Source organism: Mirounga leonina, unplaced genomic scaffold (assembly GCF_011800145.1).
Source record: "Mirounga leonina isolate KUSES-001 unplaced genomic scaffold, KU_Mleo_1.0 Mir_53, whole genome shotgun sequence".
Classification (NCBI taxonomy): Eukaryota; Metazoa; Chordata; class Mammalia; order Carnivora; family Phocidae; genus Mirounga; species Mirounga leonina.
Window position 1 is genome coordinate 17,773,443 of NW_023270807.1, and position 15,339 is coordinate 17,788,781.

Sequence of the window (15,339 nt, forward strand, 5' to 3'; positions counted from 1 at the left end):
TACATTTGCTACTATATTTCTGTGTTATGTACATTATAAAATATGCCCAAAATGAAATAAAAAGAGTAAGATACAAATAATTAGTGGTCCTGAGGTTTTCATTCCATATCCCCGTAGAGTCCATGCAGTGAATTAAGTCCTGCATTCAAGACTCCAGGATTCCATCTCTTGCAATTTCTTTTTTTTTTTTTTAATTTTTTATTTATTTGCGAGAGAGAGAATGAGAGACAGAGAGCATGAGAGGGAGGAGGGTCAGAAGCAGACTCCCTGCTGAGCAGGGAGCCTGATGCGGGACTCGATCCCGGGACTCCAGGATCATGACCTGAGCCGAAGGCAGTCGCTTAACCAACTGAGCCACCCAGGCGCCCCACCTCTTGCAATTTCTATAGTTCATCTAATACCACAACCATGCACCACTCTACCATTTGGTCCTATTGGAATTTCAATTTTTGCATATGCTGTTCCTAATTCCTAGAAACTTTTCTCTGCATATGCCCCCTTGCAAATTTCTATTTGTCTTTCAAAACCATGCTCAAGAGCCACCTCTATAAAATCTTGCCTGACCCCTTTCTTGCTCCCTTCCCTGACCTTGTCTAGTCCTCTAGGATTGTACTCATCACAGTTACTACAGTGAGTGGCTTAATATGTATTTTTGTGCCTAGATCAAGAGCTCCTGGAAGAGAAGAATTATGTGTTTTTCATCTTTGTACACCCCAGATCCTCAGACAGAACCTGGAATGGATAATTTTTAAGCAAATGAAAGAGATAGCTTAGCCCAGATCATCCAGTGAGAAGAGATTCAAGGTCATAAGGAGTAGTATGCTTTTCTTCAGTGTCTTATAAATGATATACAACAGTGAAGCTATTAAAGAACTGAGGAATTATAATTTGAAGGGAATGCCATAAGGCATTTTTTTATTCCTATTATCATTTCTACAGTCTTCAACTCAGATGCCACCCAAATAAAAACAATCTTTGACTCTGCCTATACAGAAAAAAAAAAAAAAAGTAAAGTGGAGACTTGCTGATTATTCATTTAATTAAAAAAACAAACAATTCTCTAAATTGGTGATTCAAACCACAAGAGCATATTTACTTGAATTACTTGGTTTGGCTGTTTACAATGATCAAATCAACTAGATTGCTCTCTACTTCTTTTCACCTTGGCCCATGAGTCCTCCAAGGTATTTCTCATCACCTCAGAGATGTGGTTAAGTGGATGAGAATTCCTATGGTTCTCTTTGTGTATACAACAAGCCTTGGGCTGTTGAAAACCTAAAGTACCAAATTCTGGCTCTTTTAGGAAAGATTGCATGTGTGTTAGTTTATACCCATATGTCTATCCACCCAACTCCATTTATTCAATCAATGAACTGCCTAGTAGGCACCTAATGATACTGGGTATTGGGTACCCAGTACCCTGGGTACTAATGATAAACCATAAACTTATGATTTGCTGGGGACTAATGATAAATCTCTGAGCAGGAGAGACACGGTCCCTGCCTTTATGAAGCTCAGAGTCCAACAGAGACATGACGCCATAAAGATGGAGTATGACAGATGCCATCATAGGGAAAGAATGGGGGGTTACAAGAGTCGCATTGGGAGCACCTGGCCTCCTCTGAGATTTCTTTCAGATCAGAGCAGCAGTTTCTACTGATGCAATCTTATAACTGAAAGAAATGATGAATCACAAATGTTTTGTCACTATTTATCACATTTACTTGAATGTTGGCCTTCTTTAGTGACTGTCTTATCTCTTCAAACAACTTACCCTGTCCTTGGGAACAGCCCGCACAGGTCCTGATGGACACGCAGTCAGTGAGATCAAAATTAACAAAGGTTGTGTTAGAGATGATCAGTTCCCATCTTTTGGGAGTTTTGATCCCAGCTGACATACACAGGCTTCCCTGTGATTTAGAAAGAAAAAAAAAAAAAAAAAGAAGAAGAGAACTGGCCACATGAAATACAGTTTGTAATGCACAAATAAAAACAAGAGAACAAAAAGACAAGCTATAGAGTGGGAAAAAATATTTACAAATCGCAAATAGGACAAAGGATCATGATAGGATACACTACACACACACATTAGAAGATTAAATAAAAAATAGTGATGATAGCAAGTGCTGTGGCCACTACGGAATATAGGTTGGCAGTTTCTTATCAAGTTAAACAAATTCTTATCATATGACCTAGCAGTCCAACTCCTAGGTAAATGAAAATTTGTGTTCATACAAAATCCTTACACAAATGATTATAACAGTTCTATTTGTAATCACCAAATCTGGAAACAACTCAAATGTCTTTAAACAAATGAATGGATTAAACACACTGTGGTACATCCATACAGTGGAATACTACCCAGCAATAATTAGGAATAAAATCCTGCTTCTTGCAACAAGTTAGGTAAATCCCAAAGGCATGTGAGAGTGAAAAAAAAGTCTCAAAAGGTTGCATGCTGTATCTGATTCCATTTAGATGATTATTCAAAAGACAAAACTATAGCGTCTTTTGTCAAAAGACAAAACAATAGATTAGAGATCCCCAGGGGTTAGACTTGAGAGGAGGCTGTGGCTACAAAAAATGGAACCTAAGGCAGTTTTTTGGGGTTGAACCAACTGTTTTGTATCTTTATTATGGTGGTGATGGTGGTGGTTACACTAATTTATATGTATGCTTAAAATCGTTTTACTGTATGTTAATATAAAAAATAAAAATTAGAAAATCTAAAATGAAACAGAAACTGCTGCTAGTATTTTCTACAAAATCTCTTCAACAAAATTCCATCTAGTCAAGTTGTTAGTGTTTCACCCTTCTATTCTTAAAAATAATAGCATGCCTGAGAATCACCAGAAATTTATCAGGGGCCTCCACCATGAAAGACAGTGCTGAAAAGAAAGAAGAAAAACCAGTGGAGACAAAGTCAGTATAGAAATCAGAAGAACACTTAAACACTAACATTAAAAACCTCAGGGAAATAAGTATATTATATCCATGAAATAAGAAGCCCCAAAAGGGATTTTTCAGAAAAGCAAAAAGAACAAAAATGAGAGAGCAGAAATAATCAATTCAATTAAAAAATTGAGGAAACACCCCTGAAAATAGAATAAAAAGACAGTTGACAAATCAGAGAGAACATTAAGAAAAGTAGAAAAGCAATCGAGGAGGCTCAATATCCAAATAATAATACTTCCAAAAAAGAAAAAGAAAAAGATGAGGAGAGAATTATCAAAGAAATGACTGAAGAAAACGTCTCAGAAGAGAATAATAGATTTTCTAAACCGCAAAGTCCCATCCAGTGCCTAACACAGTCGTTAGAACAAAAAGCTACACAAGGGACGTCATCCCGAAACTGCAAAATACCAGGGACAAGATTCTAAAAACTTCCAAAGAAGAAAGCCTAAAAGGTTATATAACATAGAATCAGAGTATCTTACAACTATTCAACCTCAATTCTAGAAGCTAGAAGACAATGGAGCATTGCCTTCCAAGTGCCAAGTCCAAATTAACTCCAAAGTGCTATTCCATAACCTACAACCTATGAATAAGGGGGTCTCTGTTGGTAGCTCAAAATATTTACCTTCCATAGACCCCCACTTTGTTAAGAAGGTTACTAAAGTCTACATTATAATAAAATGAGGAATTAAATCAGAAAGGAAGAAAATGTGGGAATCAGGAACAAGAGTTCCAATACTAGGGAGATGGGCAGGAAAACTCTAGGATGTTGGTCAAGAGAAATTTCAGGGTGCAGCTGTTAAAACCCTTCTCCAAAACTGCTGGTGCAAGTGTAAACACGTGGAATTGTTCGGCATTATTCACTAAAGCTGAAGGGATATCCTCTGAGCCAGCAATTTTATAATTTGGCATATATTCAACAAAAGTACGTGTGCATGAACACCAAGAGGCATACGAAAGAATGTTCATGACATCATTATTGGTAGGAGCCCAAAAATGAAAATAATCAAGTGTGCATCGATAGCAACGTGCCTTTAAAAAACTGTGGTATATTCATAAAGTGAAATACATAACGATTGGAAGAACAAATTATTGTAACATATAAAAAAATATAAAAACATGAATGAATCTCAGATATAATGTTGTGCCAAAGAAGCCAGGCACAAAAGAACTACCACTCTATGATTCCATTTATATAAAGTCCAAAAATGGAATTCAAATTAATCTATGTCTCTAGAAGTCTGAGTAATGGTTCCCCTTTGGCTGGGGGGCTAGAAGAGGGGTTGGGTGGGAGGAGGTGAGCAGGGATTTCAAAGGAACAGGTAATGTTTTATTTCTTGATCTGAGTGGTATCTACATGGTTTTTACTTTACAAAAATCTACTGAGCTCTTCACTCGTGACTGGTGCACTTTTCTCTATAAATGTTATATTTCCATGAAACGTTTATTTTAAGAAGTGGAACGGATATGAGAGAAAAGCAACATACAAGATGGGAAGGAAGAAAGAAGTTAAAGGAGCTTAAGGTCCTTGCCTTGCTCAGGTCAAGTTTAACAGTGCTGTCGTAATTTGGACTTCATTAAGACAAGAGGGCACGTTGAAAATTTAAGTCCAATAACTAAAATAATCATAACAAAATGAGTAACTTTCAAATAAGTAAATATAAAAAAGATACTCTTGAGTGCAAGACAAATCAAGTTGGAAAAGCAGAAAAGAAAGAAAGAAAAACTGATTGCCAGCTGGGAACACAAAGTAAGATGGTAGAAATAAATGCAAATATATGTGAGACATCAGCACGTGGATGGTAACTGAAACCACTAGAGAAAATGAGATTTCGCCCAGGGAGAGCAAGTACATTGAGAAGAGAAAGGGCCCTGCCACAGAACTTAGAGAAACAAAAGGATGAAAAGTCTAAATTAAAGAACACAAATCCACAAGTGAAAATAGGAACTAACACGCCACCCCCCCCCCCAAGAAATAGTAGGAATAATGAAGCCATCCATCAGCATCTGTCTGAATAAAATATATGTTGAAGTATGTCATCTGTTCAAATGAATTTTGGTGACAATGAGAAGGCAACCATCCCACAGAGACTTCCCAAAGTCGGGTGACCATAATTTACATCCAAATCAGGACATATTTGAGAGTGAAAGGAGATGCTAATGAAATAGGATGTTAGGACAACAGGCATTAAACAAACTACACAGCAGACTGGGATACCTAGTGTGAGGAGAAGGCATCTCTTTTTCTTGTGTATTAAAGCCATCCTCCCTGAAAGTTAGTCCATCCACCTCAATACAAAGGTAGTGTTGAATGTGAGGGTACCAACATATACACAAATATGCATAAAAGAGAAAAATTCCTTTTAATAAAAAGTTTTCCCAGAAATTAGCGTTTGTTTTAGGATAGGACTCACTGGTAATTGCATGCTACCAATTATGTGTGGGTGGAAGGTCGAAGAATGGATAGGCCACATCTCTGAAAATCCTAATTCCTAAACGAATAGCAGGCGCGAAAGAGAGAAGCTAAAATCAGAGTTCCACAACCACAGAAGGTTGGGGCATCCTTTTTTTTTTTTTTTTTAAACAACTGACACAGTTTCAAGTGGCAATAAAGTGGTTCCCAAATAAATCTGAGCAACCTTACATTAAATAAAGATTCACAGATGTTTTTCTTTTTTGTTTTTAACCTTAGAACTTCACAGAGCCTTTAAAGTGTGAACATGCAATGTGAAAATGTCAGGGAATGGAGGTACTGTAAACAGCATATCCTAAACGTAATTAACCTAAGAACCTTGCTTTTCTCAGACCCCCTCTTGGGACTAGCCTTCCATGAAAATCACTTTAGAAAAAACTGGAGTAGGCAATGCTCATTGCCAAAGCTATTTTCCATGTGCAACCGGACGAGTGTTTGGCCAGGAGTGGGAGGGTATGCTGGTAGTCCTAGCTCCACAATATTAGGCATAGATCTTGGGCTATCATTTGACTTCCCAAATCTTCCATCGCTTTACCTGTAAATTCAGGAATTCTAATTAGATCAACTCTCAGGTAATATTTAGCTCTAAAGTTCCATGGTTTTATGATTTGGATGCCTAACCAGGATCTAGATCTCTCCTAGAACAAACCTTTTAACATCTTCTATGCAGAGACTTTTGTCCTGCACTTTCTTAAGAGACTGAGAGATCCTCACTTGGCTGCATTGCCTTTGTGGTGAATCACACCCCAGGGGCAGGATTATCTTTTATTATCTCATGATAAGCACCCTTTTGTCATAATTTATATCTTAATTTGTGTCACTCTCCCATTAATTATGATGTCTATTTAGTATCAATTAAGATGTTGTAACATTAATTTACCAGGACAGTTTGTGACTCAGCTTGATGGACATTTTGTTTTTGGCATCTTCTCTAAGGTTATTTCTGAGGAATTTAAGGGCCTTTGGTATACCAGTATCATAGAATCTAAATCTGGGTTCCATCCTTTCTTGAAAATTCTGCAGTCTAAAAAGAAGATTCGTCTCTCAAGGTGGTAATCCTTTCGAAGGAAAGGAAAAATGGACAGGTATTTCCCTCCTGAAAAGGATGGTTCAAAAAAGATTTAACTAAGTTTGAGAATTAAATGTAGGAAATGAAGCTTAGTAAGAAAATTATTTTTTAATCTTAATATTTATATCTATACCTACAAAATAACCTCCAAGGGAAGTACAAAGGGCAATGATTACTTAAATTTCAATTGGTCAAAGCACTGAGAAACAAACTAAAGTGAATGCTTTTTCCTTGGTTTCCAGAAGTACTATAGGTCTGTTCCATCTCTGATGGTTATGACAATGTGATATGAATATACATGTAACTCCTTCAAGAACAAGAACTTAGGGGACCCATTACAGGTCTGAAGCCTACTGAGACCAATGGCAGTCATGAACTTCCCTTAAGAGAAGCCAATAAGTCTAGTTCCACGCCTGGGAAATTTTTTTGCCTCATCCACATCCTGGTACTCTGTCCATGCAGTGGCAGAAAAGTTATCTATAGTCTGGTGTTTATCATGTAGAAACCCACACTTAGGCAAGTATTAAGGGATCATCTAAAAAACCCTAGTATACTATACAATGTAAATTTATGTTACCTTCTTTGGGGGACACTATAAATAGAATAAGGGTCCTATAGACAAAATGTTGATGTCAAAACTTGGCAAACCGTAATACAAAGAGAAAATGTGGAATTATGCTATTTCATAATCCTTGTGAGGGTAGAGTGAATTAACCTAAAATTATTAGGTTTTTTATTGAATTGGTATGAAAATAATGCTAAATAGCAACTGAATAAGAATTCTGCAAGCTACTCGTGACTTTTATGATGTATATGAACTCATAACACTGAAACCTTGTGTATATTTGAATTTTATCATAAACATCACCACGGTTACAAATAAAAAGCTCTTCCAAATTTTACCAATTAAACACAAGATTCACTGAAGAACGTTATTAAAATTACATATCCCGGATCACCAGGAATGTAGCACATATGATTCTGTTTTGATGGACAGCCTAAAACAACGACATTAAGACACTTACCTTGTGGGCAAAATGGCCAAGTAATAAGCTGTCAGTAACTGAAGTATTTGCATCACTTTCCAAGATGTCAATTCCAAAATCTCTGCATGAATAAACTTGGAAGTTTCTCAGGTGAAGATTGCTACTTCTAAAAATCTATAAAGCAACAGCATATGTTATGGCAAAGGTCTGAGGCTTGGTTTTTCTTGCAGACTTCCTATAGCTTCTTTAATTATTGATTAAGTATAAATAAGCATGCTATACCATATTTAAGCAGCTTTTGTCCATCAATATCTGTACAGACATCCCAAAGTTGCGTGAGGTCAACACTAATTAGTCCCCTTTGGTAACATCCCCTCTGTACTTTTCATTTCTCCTCATAATAACTGTTACATTAAAAATGTCAGTATGAATTCTTCACATATCTCAAATAAACTTGCAGTTGTCATATCACACAAAATTAATAGAGAAAAACAGAGCATCCAGGAACTCCAGTGCTTACTATTTTCCTCAGTATAGTATATCTTAACTAATATTATCAGAAAATTGTAAATATGAAATAAGTAATTCAGCATGACTACAGACTCAAAATATGTTATATGCATATATATTCATGACAACTTAGGTTAATGGGCCCAAACAGGGATCGAGTATTAGCAAAATTAGCTTGTTAGAGTTGAAAGAATCCCTCTAGTTTGGGGGACAGAGCTCTTGGTTTTGAGCTAGCACTGATATTAACTAACTACATGATCTTGGGCAACACATTTATCTTTTCCTAGACTTCAGTTCAACCATCTTCAAAATCAGGGTGGAGGTCTGGACTAGCAATTAACCTAACACAGTCATTCCTTTATTTTTTAAATAGGGTCATATTTACATTCATATCTTCAAGTAGAATTTTCCCACTGATTAAGTCCAAGGTAGCCTTGACTGATACTGATTGATTGATTGATTGATTGATTTTTGGTAGCCTTGATTTATCACAGTATCATGCTTCTACAGGCCAATCAATCTTTGTGTTTGAATTTTCAAAAATCGAATATCTTGCATATCCCATTATGTATGTGCCAACAGCTTTTTATAAAATGATACATCTTTGAGGACACAAAGGCTTATTTAAACAAAATAGATATGATCTGAACTGTTAACTTGACAACAGTAGTGAACTAATTACAGGCATCAGCCCAAGTTCTGGCAAATATACTCATATTTAAAAACAAAGAACACCCAGCATTAGCTAGAGAAGCTGGTGATTTTAAAAGAAAACCAGCACATAAGAGCAAAAATCACCTATTTGTGGTGTGAATACTTTCATAATGTGCTCTCCTCTCTCTCTCTCTCTCTCTCTCTTCTAAAAGAATCACTTTGCATTTATGAGACATGGTGAGGAAAGAGTATTCTTCTCAACTCTTACTAACATGCATGCACAAGGACCAGATTATCTGAGTTGGAATCCAGCAATTCTTAGCTGTATGACTTTAGCAAGTAGTTTAACCCCTACCCAGAAAGTTTTCTTACCTTCAAAAACAAGTGTCATAATGGTACAGCTCCCTCAAGGTTATTAAGATGATTAAATGAGAAAATAGCCCAAAATGTTAGCTATCAAGCTATCAATATCGTCAAAGAAATATAAATTTACGTTTACACACAATAGGAATTTTACCCAATGGAATCTTCTGATCAAGTATCTATATACATGACGCTTATGTCTAATGACCAGAATACAGTCAGATATATCTAATAATGAAAGTTTATTAAATTTAAACACAATGCATTTTTGAGGGATGCAGAAAGCATTTCTCAATGTTAAAATGTCCAGAGACATTATCGTCAACATTGATCCATCACTACCTACTCTTGTTCACTAACAATGATAAGAATAAGAGCTGTTACTATGTACCCACAAACATCCAGGCATTCTTCTGGGCACTTTGCATACAGGCACTCACTTAACTCTCAAAACAAACTAATCCTTTAGGTATTATTATTCTTTCCATTTTACAAATGAAGTAAGAAAAATCATGGGATTTGCCCAACATCGCAAGGATAGGACTTGGTTCCCTTCACTGAACATAATGTTTCCAGGGTTCATTCATGGTGCAGCATGTTGTTTCTTTTGTATCAATATACCACACTGCATTTATCCATTTGTCCAATGGTGACTATCTGGGGTTGTTTCCACCTTTGGCTACTATGAATAATGCTGCTATAGACATTTGAGTATAAGCTTCTCTGTGGATCTATGCTTTATTTCTCTTGGATATATACCCAGGAGTAAAGTTGATAGATCATATGGTATCTTTATGTATAACCATGTGAGGAACTGCCAGACTGTTGCCTGAAGCATCTAGGCCATTTTAAATTCCCACCAACAGTGCGTGTGGGTTCTAATTTCTCCACATCTTCATCAACACTTGGTATCATTTTGATTCTAGCCTTCCTAGTGGGTGTGAAGTGGTAGCTCACTGTGGTTTTGATTTGTATTTTTCTGATAACTAATTATGTTGAACATCTTTTTATATGCTTTTGGACATTTGTGTATCTTCTTTGGAAAATTGTCTATTCAGATCCTTTGCTCATTTTTTTTGAATTGGGTTGTCTTTTTATTGTTGAGTTATAAGAGTTCTTTCTACATTCTAGATACAATTCCCTTATCAGATATACCATTTGCAAATACTACATCTCATAAAGGTTGTATTTTCACTTTCCTGATGAGGCCCTTTGAAATACTGAAATTGTCAATTATGATAAAGTCCAATCTATCCATGTTTCCTTTGTTGCTTATACTATGGGTGTCATACCTAAGAATCTTTAACTAAATCCAAGGTCATGAAGATTTATCCCTTTGTTTTCTTTAAGAGTTTTATAGTTTTTGGTCTAATGTTTAGGTTTTTGATCCAGTATTGAGTCAATTTTTATAAATAGTGTGAGGTAAGGATTCAACTTCATTCTTTTGTATGTGGCTATCCAGTTGTTCCAGCACCATTTAGAGAAGGCTATTATTTCCCCCACTGAATGGTCTTGGCATCCCTGTGAAAAATCAGTTGTGTGGGTTTATTTCTGGACTCTCAATTCTATCCATTGATCTATATTTCTATCCTTGTGCCCATACCACACTTCTTGATTACTATTGCCCTGTAGTAATTTTTAAAATAAAGAACTGGAGGGGCGCCTGGGTGGCTCAGTTGTTAAGCGTCTGCCTTCCGCTCAGGTCATGATCCCAGGGTCCTGGGATCAAGCCCCACATCGGGCTCCCTGCTCTGTGGGAAGCCTGCTTCTCCCTCTCCCACTCCCCCTGCTTGTGTTCCCTCTCTCGCTGTGTCTCTCTCTGTTAAATAAATAAATAAAATCTTTAAAAAAAATAAAATAAAATAAAGAACTGGAGGGGCGCCTGGGTGGCTCAGATGGTTAAGCGTCTGCCTTCAGCTCAGGTCATGATCCCAGGGTCCTGGGATTGAGTCCCGCATCGGGCTCCCTGCTCAGCGGGGAGCCTGCTTCTCCCTCTGCCTCTCTCTCTCTCTGTCTCTTATGAATAAATAAATAAAATCTTAAAAAAAATAAAATAAAATAATAAAATAAAGAAAATAAAGAACTGGAAATCTTTCTTATTCTTTTTCAGGACTGTTTTGGTGGGAATTACTTTTTAAATTCCCTGCTGTCATGTTAATTACCCTCCTTTACTCTCTTCATCAAAGTAAAGTTCCAAAAGCACTCTCATTATTTGAACTTTTTGATTAATTAGAGTATACAAGAGTTTCATCTTTAAGGATCTGTGTTTTCTTTCATGGGCTTAGCACTTCTGACTGCAGAACTTAAGAAAACTGACGTTAATGATCATCTTTTAATATGTTCATGTTATTTTGTGATTTCCTTTAGAAGAAAGCTATTCAAGAGCATGGAGACAGAGTATAAGTCTCTGTAAGGCATGAATTGCTTCTTTGCATAAGACGACACTCAACCAATGTTTCTACTGGATTTGTCACCCCTATATTCATAATGTTTATGGTCAACAAAGTACTTTATAAAGTTAAATAAGAGCAAAACACTAAGTACAATTGGGCTTCTTCCTGTTACTTACTCTAATTATATATTTTTGGGCTTTCCCTATCCACAATTTTCTTCCTCTTATTTAATACGTGAAATAACTTTCTTAATGTAACTTAATTATATGTTTTCATTCTACTTCCTGAATGCCCTGTAAACATATTTCTTCATCTATGTATCTTGGGCTCCAGATTGCTAAGTGGCAGAGACCAAGTGTATGTAATTTTCTCTGTGTAACACCAAATAGTGACCCTGGATAATTTTGTATGTTGCTGTTAAGAGTGAGCACCCAAAGCTTCCTTATAAGAAATCACTGTGGTAATGAAAAGTGAATGACTGAACGTGAACTTTTTCCCTTTCGAGGAAAAGAGAAGAAAATGTGGCTCATCGATAAAGGTGAGAATGGCACCTTGTGCTGGAATTTTTGTGTTCCAATGATGAACAGCATTTTTTTCTTAAGACTGAAGCATGCATTATTTAGGATATTAAGATCTCAAATGCACAATATTTGGAGTCTGGATTCTGCACCAGGCTGTGTTACTAACTAACTAACTAACTGCGTGAACTTTGGCAAATCCTTTTACTTTCTGACCCTTCATTTCTTATCTTTAAATAGGCATGGGAGGTGAGGAACGGATGACCTCTATGATCCCTCCTGCTTGCAAATCTCTATGATTCTGTTGTTTCCATTAGAGCTGCTGAAAAGTCACCATCGAGGAAATGAACTGACCCTGGCTTCCTGAGTAGGAATTGGCTCATTCAACAACTTTTCCACACACCTATGACGTTGTTTGCTCCTTAACACTGTAATAATGGTCCCAAACCGCCCCCATTTAAACAGAGAAACATAATAAACTACCATAAGAAAACAAATGACAATTTAATGAAAAACTAACACAGCTTACCTGGGCACCACCTGCACTTCCCCAAACTGTGAAGTTTTGGAACAGGGTGGGGCCCCTGCCATTAACCCAAGGTGGCCGAAACTGAGGGTATATAAAGAGACCAGACCTTGAATGCAAAACAAAGAGTGAAAATCAGCCACTTTCTACGTTTCAAATGTCCCAATTTTTCTCACTGGGAAATATAAAATGACGGTAACAAATAAGGAAAGTGGAGATGAAGCCTGTGAGCCTTCTCCCTGCCTAGCATTGCCCATTCCTTAGCCTTCCCTCCCTGTTACCTTCCATGACCTGCTCCTGAATCTCAGCAGATACAGATTGCCATGATCCCAATCTCTTCTCCCAGTCTCTCTCTAGGTTCACCCCTTCCTAGGAGTCTGGACACCTATGCCTAGCCCATTAGAACATGCTAGGAAAGTGGACACGAGCCCCTTTACTCCATCCAACTTTTGTTCTTCTCCTTGAAATGCCCCACCTTCACAGGATTCCGGGTACCTTCTTTGCTCACACTACCGGACTGCTGAGAGCTCCTTGGTAAAACTTCATAATCTTAATGATAAATTCATGGCACATGTGCTAATCCTAGCCTCAACTGGCACTTCAACAGGACACAGCATTCTTTTTTTTTTTTTTTTTTAACATATAATGTATTATTTGCTTCAGAGGTACAGGTCTGTGATTCATCAGTCTTGCACAATTCACAGCACTCACCATAGCACATACCCTCCCCAATGTCTATCACCCAGCCACCCCATCCCTCCCACCCCCCACCACTCCAGCAACCCTCAGTTTGTTTCCTGAGATTAAGACTTCCTCATATCAGTGAGATCATATGATACATGTCTTTCTCTGATTGACTTATTTCGCTCAGTGTAACACCCTCCAGTTCCATCCATGTCATTGCAAATGGCAAGATCTCATTCCTTTTGATGGCTGCATAATATTCCATTGTATATCTATACCACATCTTCTTTATCCATTCATCTGTCGATGGACATCTTGGCTCTTTCCACAGTTTAGCTATTGTGGACATCACTGCTATAAACATCGGGGTGCATGTACCCCTTCGGATCCCTACATTTGTATCTTTGGGGTAAATACCCAGTAGTGCAATTGCTGGATCGTATACAGCAATCATCCTTAATCCTTATTCCACTCTGCCCTCACTGTCCATCAGAGCAGTATCACTACACTATTACTAACGTAATTATGTGTAGCTCTCAATTATTGAGTTCCTACTATATTCCAGGTGTTCTCTTGGGTGCATTATATGAGTCATCTCTAATTATCACATCAAACTTTCAGTGTGGATCTGAAATTTTACAAATGAGAGATCTGACTCTTTAAAAAAAAAAAGCCAATTTTCTAGTAGAGTCAAGATTTGAATCAGGGCCTAACTGACTCTGAAGTCCACAGTTTACCCCATGTTCCCACCATGCTTCTCAGCAATTGCTCTTAGCAGATGACCTTACCTCCACATACTAAAAAGACTTTGAACAAGTCCCCTCTCCTCTTACAGAGTACCTGTCCCTGGCAAAGAGCCTCTTCCCAAAGGCTCCTCACCCCACTCAGCTCCTCAGCCCAGGCACTATTGCCTCCTGGTTGCTCCCAGGGCCTTGGACCTTTAATAGCTCTCTCTATTGAATTCTCCTCTGGATGTAAAAGATGCACTCTGTCCTGCTGAACTCTCAAGTGCTTTCCCTGTCCCTTTCCTTCCCTTCAACACCAAACTTTTATGATCCAAAATGGTTACACAGGTGCATCATCAAATCTCACATGAGGCCCCAGATTATACCCTCTCTGAGAGTGTTGTACCAAAAAAAAAAAAAAAAGTTAAATCATAAGTCTTACATCCAAAAGGTAGATGAATTTCCCCAAAGTTACCTTGTACAAGAATGTGCAATATTCTGAGTGAAGGAGAGAAGTGGAGCTTGTGATGTTTGGCTGGTCACAAGATGAAAAAAGTAGCCCAAACCAGCAACATACACCCTGTTTCCCTAGAGAAATTAAGGATAGTTAAATAATAGTTATTCCAGATACAATAAGGCTGTCGGAAAGAAAGACTCTCCTATGTGCTCATTCTGCTTTTTTATTTACTTCCTGTCAAAGTATATTGATACTTTCATGGACTCATTTACTCTTCACACATCCCACTCCTCCACCCCTCACCCCAGGAATCAGATATACTCATTTTTCTTCCTCAGTGCAGCTCAGCTAGGCTGTAATTCCCACCTTAGTAAGTGATATCTCACATTAAAGCATTCTTTTTTTTTAAGATTTTATTTATTTATTTATTTATTTATTTATTTATTTATTTATTTATTTGACACACAGAGAGAGAGACAGAGAGAACACAAGCAGACAGAGCAGCAGGTAGAGGGAGAGGGAGAAACAGGAACCCTGCTGAGCAGAGAGCCCGACATGGGACTCGATCCTAGGACCTTGGGATCGTAACTTGAGCTGAAGGCAGACACTTAACTGCTGAGCCACCCAGCGCCCATCATGTTAAAGCATTCTCATTAGCTTCCATAGTGAGAAGTTCTCTTCGTCATCAATCCATACCCTCCTCTTTGGTGTATGCAACAGTATTGGGGGCAAAGGCATACCTTAAAGCCAAGTCCACACAAAGTGTCCTCACCAGCCCTTCAAACAAATCAATGATTTGACCATGGGCTGAAGACCAATGATTGTACTAGCTATGCCTTAGTTCTGAGACACGGTGACTGAGCTCGAACACAACTTGAATCTCCTCAATGTACTCTTATCCTGATTAGATCATTTTAATCACCTTAATATTTCTTTATAGGATTTCCTATCTAAATAATTTGATGTCTTTTATACACTAATATAAAATCTAAATTCTCCATTGGACCACATGAGTTTGGGGCTTTA

The 15,339-nt window shown here is 37.6% G+C and overlaps 1 protein-coding gene across 1 annotated transcript in view; it reads right to left on the minus strand.

Annotated features, from left to right (window-relative positions):
• PKHD1 (PKHD1 ciliary IPT domain containing fibrocystin/polyductin) overlaps positions 1-15,339 on the minus strand; it is a 454,138-nt gene that overhangs the window by 236,186 nt on the left and 202,613 nt on the right. The window contains exons 43-46 of the mRNA XM_034990755.1: positions 14,332-14,444; positions 12,451-12,556; positions 7,523-7,657; positions 1,775-1,910 (exon numbers count right to left, since the gene is read on the minus strand). Of these exons, the coding sequence (XP_034846646.1) occupies positions 1,775-1,910; positions 7,523-7,657; positions 12,451-12,556; positions 14,332-14,444 (490 nt within the window). The remainder of the gene's footprint in view (positions 1-1,774; positions 1,911-7,522; positions 7,658-12,450; positions 12,557-14,331; positions 14,445-15,339) is intronic.